The sequence below is a fragment of the Nerophis ophidion genome, linkage group LG16 (assembly GCF_033978795.1).
Source record: "Nerophis ophidion isolate RoL-2023_Sa linkage group LG16, RoL_Noph_v1.0, whole genome shotgun sequence".
Lineage (NCBI taxonomy): Eukaryota > Metazoa > Chordata > Actinopteri > Syngnathiformes > Syngnathidae > Nerophis > Nerophis ophidion.
In genome coordinates, this window is record NC_084626.1 from 45,587,291 (window position 1) to 45,596,113 (window position 8,823).

At 36.6% G+C, this 8,823-nt stretch overlaps 1 protein-coding gene across 1 annotated transcript in view; it reads right to left on the bottom strand.

Annotated features, from left to right (window-relative positions):
* Positions 1–241: 241 nt before the first annotated feature.
* LOC133535465 (dynein axonemal intermediate chain 1-like) overlaps positions 242–8,823 on the bottom strand; it is a 51,525-nt gene continuing 42,943 nt past the window's right edge. Inside the window, exon 20 of the mRNA XM_061875326.1 lies at positions 242–715. Within this exon, the coding sequence (XP_061731310.1) occupies positions 614–715 (102 nt within the window). The 3' untranslated portion in view covers positions 242–613. The remainder of the gene's footprint in view (positions 716–8,823) is intronic.

The window sequence follows — 8,823 nt, forward strand, 5'->3', positions numbered from 1 at the left end:
GTTGAGGTGGTTCGGGCATCTGATCAGGATGCCACCCTAGGTAGGAGGCCACGGGGAAGACCCAGGACACGTTGGGAAGACTATGTCTCCCGGCTGGCCTGGGAACGCCTCGGGGTCCCCAGGGAGGAGCTGGACCAAGTGGCTGGGGAGAGGGAAGTCTGGGCTTCCCTGCTTAGGCTGCTGCCCCCGCGACCTGACTTTGCATAAGTGGACGAAGATGGATGGATGGAAGTATAACCCATTTTTTTTATTTTATTGCCACTCAAATAACAAAAGTTTATTACATACAACATTTTAAACTAGATTTGCATCTAAATTTAACATATTTTGCAAGTAGTCCCTGCCAAAAGTGTCACTTAAATAACTTTAAGTAGGACCCTAAGTAATGTTTGCATGCATACTTACAGTACAGTGGGGACTAAACATTGACTAGCCACTGATCTTTTTTGTTATTCTTGGTTCTGAAACACACTCTTTGATAACAGGTTGACGTACAATCGCTAACAAACACCAGACTTCCTCTGCAAAAGTGAAAAGAGCCGATCGAAGGAACGGAGGAGATACCATGAGGTACTAGTGGGCACCATGAGGGACTAGTGGGCACCATGAGGGACTAGTGGGCACTCTGTTCAGGGTCCCGCAGCAGGCTGAGAATCTTCTCCATCTTGGCGACTTCCACCTCATGACCTTCGGGCAACTCTTGACCTTTCTTGCACTACGAATACAAAACAAAGAGATTTCATGTTGGTGACCTTTGTGGACTCAACCAGCAGGCAGATGTTGTCTTCAGATCACAACGAGGACAACAGGAAAGACGCAGATGTGACTTTTTTTTTTACGGGCATGACGACGTGCCATCAAGTTTTGGTGTTGTTTACTGGAGTCATATTGCAGTCTACATGTGTCTCCTATGTGTGACTGCCATCATATTACAGTCTAAACGTATCTCTTATGTGTGACTGCCATCATATTGCAGTCTACTCGTATCTCTTATGTGTGACTGCCATCATATTGCAGTCTACTCGTATCTCTTATGTGTGACTGCCATCATATTACAGTCTAAACGTATCTCTTATGTGTGACTGCCATCATATTGCAGTCTACATGTATCTCTTATGTGTGACTGCCATCATATTGCAGTCTACATGTATCTCTTATGTGTGACTGCCTTCATATTGCAGTCTACACGTGTCTCTTATGTGTGACTGCCATCATATTACAGTCTAAATGTATCTCTTATGTGTGACTGCCATCATATTGCAGTCTACACGTGTCTCTTATGTGTGACTGCCATCATATTACAGTCTAAATGTATCTCTTATGTGTGACTGCCATCATATTGCAGTCTAAACGTATCTCTTATGTGTGACTGCCATCATATTGCAGTCTACACGTATCTCTTATGTGTGACTGCCATTATATTGCAGTCTAAACATATCACTTATGTGTGACTGCCATCATATTGCAGTCTACACGTGTCTCTTATGTGTGACTGCCATCATATTGCAGTCTCCACGTATCTCTTATGTGTGACTGCCATCATATTGTGGTCTACACGTATCTCTATTGTGTGACTGCCATCATATTGCGGCCTACATGTGTCTCTTATGTGTGACTGCCATCATATTGCAGTCTACATGTATCTCTTATGTGTGACTGCCATCATATTGCAGTCTACACGTGTCTCTTATGTGTGACTGCCATCATATTGCAGTCTACACGTGTCTCTTATGTGTGACTGCCATCATATTACAGTCTAAATGTATCTCTTATGTGTGACTGCCATCATATTGCAGTCTACACGTGTCTCTTATGTGTGACTGCCATCATATTACAGTCTAAATGTATCTCTAATGTGTGACTGCCATCATATTGCAGTCTAAACGTATCTCTTATGTGTGACTGCCATCATATTGCAGTCTACACGTGTCTCTTATGTGTGACTGCCATCATATTGCAGTCTCCACGTATCTCTTATGTGTGACTGCCATCATATTGCGGTCTACACGTATCTCTATTGTGTGACTGCCATCATATTGCGGTCTACACGTATCTCTATTGTGTGACTGCCATCATATTGCAGTCTACACGTGTCTCTTATGTGTGACTGCCATCATATTGCAGTCTACACGTGTCTCTTATGTGTGACTGCCATCATATTGCGGTCTACACGTATCTCTATTGTGTGACTGCCATCATATTGCGGTCTACATGTGTCTCTTATGTGTGACTGCCATCATATTGCAGTCTCCACGTATCTCTTATGTGTGACTGCCATCATATTGCAGTCTCCACGTATCTCTGCCAGTTTCTGCCTCCCACAGGGATTCTTCTTTTGTGTTTCCGCACCTGCGGTTCCCACACAAGGTTGCAACATCGTTTGTCAACACTGTCTGCTCTCATTTTCTCGCACATTTGACTCTCTGATGTTCTATTGACCTACACTCTGTCCTCCTCCTGTCTAGGCCTGCTGTCTGTCTGTGTGTGTGTGTGTGTGTGTGTGTGTGTGTGTGTGTGTGTGTAAGTGTGTGTGTGTGTGTGTGTGGTACACAGAACATCAATTTCCACACTTCTATGAGCCCCAGGTCCGGTTGATCCGGACATCTTATATGTAATACAAATGTGTTAGGGGGTAGAGATGCGCGGATAGGCAATTATATAATCCGCAACCGCATCACCAAAGTCGTCATCCACCCGAACCAACATTAAAACAGTACCTCTACCACTCACAGAGCTATTTAAACCTGTTTCACAGAGTAATGAAGACAATTAGAGCCGCTAACGTTCTCGCGAATATCCAATTGGAGTTCATCCTGATGACAAGAATAAGAGCATGCTGTGAAGACATTGCCTTTGACACCTTCAACATGTACAAACCGATTGTTAGTCCGGCAACATGTTGTGTGCAGCTTCCGCAATCACACGCATAAGATTGAAAGGCATACTGGGTGACACAGAGTACACTGATGGTTGTGATATAAACAACTTTAACACTTACTAATATGCGCCACGCTGTGAAGCCACACCAAACAAGAATGACAAACACATTTCGGGTCATTAAATATGTATTCTGATTTATGTTCTTCACAGAAAATGAGCCAAAGTCAGTGAGTCTCAGTTTGAAAAATTAATTAATTAAAGCATTTTTATTTTAATAGAAAATGAAAACGGGTCGCGCAGACCTGATCACCACACCAGGGTTGAAACATAGCGAGATGACACAAGATAGGGAATGGTCATAACTGCGACTTGTTTATCATTTGCACACAGTCTTAGTAGATCACATAGTACATGCAGTTTTCTAGATTGCACATGCTATTTAGTGCTTGTTGTTTGGGATCTTAGTAGATCAGGCCCTTTGTAAGATGAGCTGTGGGTCTGATGTCATGCTTCCTGTGTTCATTGATGTGGGATAAAAACCCGGTGCAAAAGGAAAATACACATTTATTGTCTCCGGATACTTCCAACCCAGCAGGCACAAGACATTGATACAACGTAGATTATACATTCATGTTTTTTTTTAAAACTGAATTCTAAACTATGTTGCAAAATACCATATTTTTTTGAATAGCCGCTCTTCTCACCCCTGCTTACCAATAGCATGCAGTAAACAATTGAGTATGATAATAAAAATTATTTTTAAAAGGTTCTTCTGCGGCCACGGCCCAGTGGTTGGGGACCACTGTTTTACACCATGCTGTCTGCATACCGGTAGGACGCATGCATTTCGCTGTTCCTCATACGAGAGTTCGATGCAGCCATACCGTTTACACTAATAGTTGTGATATAAACAACTTTAACACTTACTAATATGCGCCACACTCTGTGAACCCTCACCAAACAAGAACAACAAACGCGTTTCTGGAGAACATTGGCTCTGTAACACATTATAAATGCAACATAAGAATTACCCAGACTTCCAATGCATCCATGGCTCTTGGCTATTTTATACATGCGCCCCCAACCCCGCCCACCCCAACCCACGCACGGAGGGGGGTGGGGGTTGGTGCTTGCTAGCAAGGTGTATAATAGAGACAAGAGTCATGGATGTATGCACGGCATTCTGGGTAATTCTTATGTTGCATTTATAATGTGTTACAGAGCCAATATTCTCCAGAAATGTTTGTGATTGTTGTTTGCTGTGGGTTCACAGAGTGTGGCGCATATTAGTAAGAGTGTTAAAGTTGTTTTATATCACAACCATTAGTGTGATCTGTATGGCTGTGGAACAAGACCCCCGGTTTACACGCAGTAAAAGCAAATAAAACCTACTGCGCCATTTTGAAAATATCGGCAGGGGAAGAGTCACTTGTGACATCATGAATTTGACCCGGCGGCAAAAGTAAGCATGCGCTCATTAATTTGAGGAGCGAGTTTTACCCGGTAGTTATTTAAGGCAGGCGCATACTACATGCCCGGCGGCTGTTCAAGGAAATACGGTAGTTCTATTCATAAATTGAGACATTGATGTCCCATGTTGGATCCACGTTGTTGGTTGGGAAATGACTAAATTTCAATGTTGATTGGGAAATGACAAAATTTCAATGTTGATTGGGAAATGACAAAATTTCAATGTTGATTGGGAAATGACTAAATTTCAATGTTGATTGGGGAATGACAAAATTTCAATGTTGATTGGGAAATGACAAAATTTCAATGTTGATTGGGAAATGACTAAATTTCAATGTTGATTGGGGAATGACAAAATTTCAATGTTGATTGGGAAATGACTAAATTTCAATGTTGATTGGGAAATGACTAAATTTCAATGTTGATTGGGAAATGACTAAATTTCAATGTTGGTTGGGAAATGACTAAATTTCAATGTTGATTGGGAAATGACTAAATTTCAATGTTGATTGGGAAATGACTAAATTTCAATGTTGATTGGGAAATGACTAAATTTCAATCTTGATTGGGAAATGACTAAATTTCAATGTTGATTGGGAAATGACTAAATTTCAATGTTGATTGGGAAATGACTAAATTTCAATGTTGGTTGGGAAATGACTAAATTTCAATGTTGATTGGGAAATGACTAAATTTCATTGTTGATTGGGAAATGACTAAATTTCAATGTTGATTGGGAAATGACTAAATTTCAATGTTGATTGGGAAATGACAAAAATTCAATGTTGGTTGGGAAATGACTAAATTTCATTGTTGATTGGGAAATGACTAAATTTCAATGTTGATTGGGAAATGACTAAATTTCAATGTTGGTTGGGAAATGACTAAATTTCAATGTTGATTGGGAAATGACTAAATTTCAATGTTGATTGGGAAATGACTAAATTTCATTGTTGATTGGGAAATGAATAAATTTCAGTGTTGATTGGGAAATGACTAAATTTCAATGTTGGTTGGGAAATGACTAAATTTCAATGTTGATTGGGAAATGACTAAATTTCAATGTTGATTGGGAAATGACTAAATTTCAATGTTGATTGGGAAATGACTAAATTTCAATGTTGATTGGGAAATGACTAAATTTCAATGTTGATTGGGAAATGACTAAATTTCAATGTTGATTGGGAAATGACTAAATTTCAATGTTGATTGGCAAATGACTAAATTTCAATGTTGATTGGGAAATGACTAAATTTCAATGTTGATTGGGAAATGACTAAATTTCAATGTTGATTGGGAAATGACTAAATTTCATTGTTGATTGGGAAATGACTAAATTTCAATGTTGATTGGGAAATGACTAAATTTCAATGTTGATTGGGAAATGACTAAATTTCAATGTTGATTGGGAAATGACTGAATTTCAATGTTGATTGGCAAATGACTAAATTTCAATGTTGATTGGGAAATGACTAAATTTCAATGTTGATTGGCAAATGACTAAATTTCAATGTTGGTTGGGAAATGACTAAATTTCAATGTTGATTGGGAAATGACTAAATTTCAATGTTGATTGGGAAATGACTAAATTTCAATGTTGATTGGGAAATGACTGAATTTCAATGTTGATTGGCAAATGACTAAATTTCAATGTTGATTGGGAAATGACTAAATTTCAATGTTGATTGGCAAATGACTAAATTTCAATGTTGGTTGGGAAATGACTAAATTTCAATGTTGATTGGGAAATGACTAAATTTCAATGTTGATTGGGAAATGACTAAATTTCAATGTTGATTGGGAAATGACTAAATTTCAATGTTGATTGGGAAATGACTAAACTTCAATGTTGATTGGGAAATGACTAAACTTCAATGTTGATTGGGAAATGACTAAATTTCAATGTTGATTGGGAAATGACTAAATTTCAATGTTGGTTGGGAAATGACTAAATTTCAATGTTGGTTGGGAAATGACAAAATTTCAATGTTGATTGGGAAATGACTAAATTTCAATGTTGATTGGGAAATGACTAAATTTCAATGTTGATTGGGAAATGACTAAATTTCAATGTTGATTGGGAAATGACTAAATTTCAATGTTGATTGGGAAATGACTAAATTTCAATGTTGATTGGGAAATGACTAAATTTCAATGTTGATTGGGAAATGACTAAATTTCATTGTTGATTGGGAAATGACTAAATTTCAATGTTGATTGGGAAATGACTAAATTTCAATGTTGATTGGGAAATGACTAAATTTCAATGTTGATTGGGAAATGACTAAATTTCAATGTTGATTGGCAAATGACTAAATTTCAATGTTGATTGGGAAATGACTAAATTTCAATGTTGATTGGGAAATGACTAAATTTCAATGTTGATTGGGAAATGACTAAATTTCAATGTTGGTTGGGAAATGACTAAATTTCAATGTTGATTGGGAAATGACTAAATTTCATTGTTGATTGGGAAATGACTAAATTTCAATGTTGATTGGGAAATGACTAAATTTCAATGTTGATTGGGAAATGACTAAATTTCAATGTTGATTGGGAAATGACTAAATTTCAATGTTGATTGGCAAATGACTAAATTTCAATGTTGATTGGGAAATGACTAAATTTCAATGTTGATTGGGAAATGACTAAATTTCAATGTTGATTGGGAAATGACTAAATTTCAATGTTGGTTGGGAAATGACTAAATTTCAATGTTGATTGGGAAATGACTAAATTTCAATGTTGATTGGGAAATGACTAAATTTCAATGTTGATTGGGAAATGACTAAATTTCAATGTTGATTGGGAAATGACTAAATTTCAATGTTGATTGGGAAATGACTAAATTTCAATGTTGATTGGGAAATGACTAAATTTCAATGTTGGTTGGGAAATGACTAAATTTCAATGTTGATTGGGAAATGACTAAATTTCAATGTTGATTGGGAAATGACTGAATTTCAATGTTGATTGGGAAATGACTAAATTTCAATGTTGATTGGGAAATGACTAAATTTCAATGTTGATTGGCAAATGACTAAATTTCAATGTTGGTTGGGAAATGACTAAATTTCAATGTTGATTGGGAAATGACTAAATTTCAATGTTGATTGGGAAATGACTAAATTTCAATGTTGATTGGGAAATGACTAAACTTCAATGTTGATTGGGAAATGACTAAATTTCAATGTTGATTGGGAAATGACTAAATTTCAATGTTGGTTGGGAAATGACTAAATTTCAATGTTGGTTGGGAAATGACTAAATTTCAATGTTGGTTGGGAAATGACTAAATTTCAATGTTGATTGGGAAATGACTAAATTTCAATGTTGATTGGGAAATGACTAAATTTCAATGTTGATTGGGAAATGACTAAATTTCAATGTTGGTTGGGAAATGACTAAATTTCAATGTTGATTGGGAAATGACTAAATTTCAATGTTGATTGGGAAATGACTAAATTTCAATGTTGATTGGGAAATGACTAAATTTCAATGTTGATTGGGAAATGACTAAATTTCAATGTTGATTGGGAAATGACAAAATTTCAATGTTGGTTGGGAAATGACAAAATTTCAATGTTGGTTGGGAAATGACTAAATTTCAATGTTGGTTGTGAAATGACTAAATTTTAATGTTGATTGGGAAATGACTAAATTTCAATGTTGATTGGGAAATGACTAAATTTCAATGTTGGTTGGGAAATGACTAAATTTCAATGTTGGTTGGGAAATGACTAAATTTCAATGTTGATTGGGAAATGACTAAATTTCAATGTTGATTGGGAAATGACTAAATTTCAATGTTGATTGGGAAATGACTAAATTTCAATGTTGGTTGGGAAATGACTAAATTTCAATGTTGATTGGGAAATGACTAAATTTCAATGTTGATTGGGAAATGACTAAATTTCAATGTTGATTGGGAAATGACTAAATTTCAATGTTGATTGGGAAATGACTAAATTTCAATGTTGATTGGGAAATGGCAAAATTTCAATGTTGGTTGGGAAATGACAAAATTTCAATGTTGGTTGGGAAATGACTAAATTTCAATGTTGGTTGGGAAATGACTAAATTTCAATGTTGATTGGGAAATGACTAAATTTCAACGTTGGTTGGGAAATGACTAAATTTCAATGTTGATTGGGAAATGACTAAATTTCAATGTTGATTGGGAAATGACTAAATTTCAATGTTGATTGGGAAATGACTAAATTTCAATGTTGATTGGGAAATGACTAAACTTCAATGTTGATTGGGAAATGACTAAACTTCAGTGTTGGTTGGGAAATGACTAAACTTCAATGTTGATTGGGAAATGACTAAATTTCAATGGTCAAATCAACGTCACAACCTGACATTGAATAAACGTCTTCAAAAAGAATGTCGTTTCAATGCTGCACCTGTGTTGTAGAAATTTGGTTGGAAAATGACCAAAATTCAATGGTCCAGTCACGGTCAAAACCC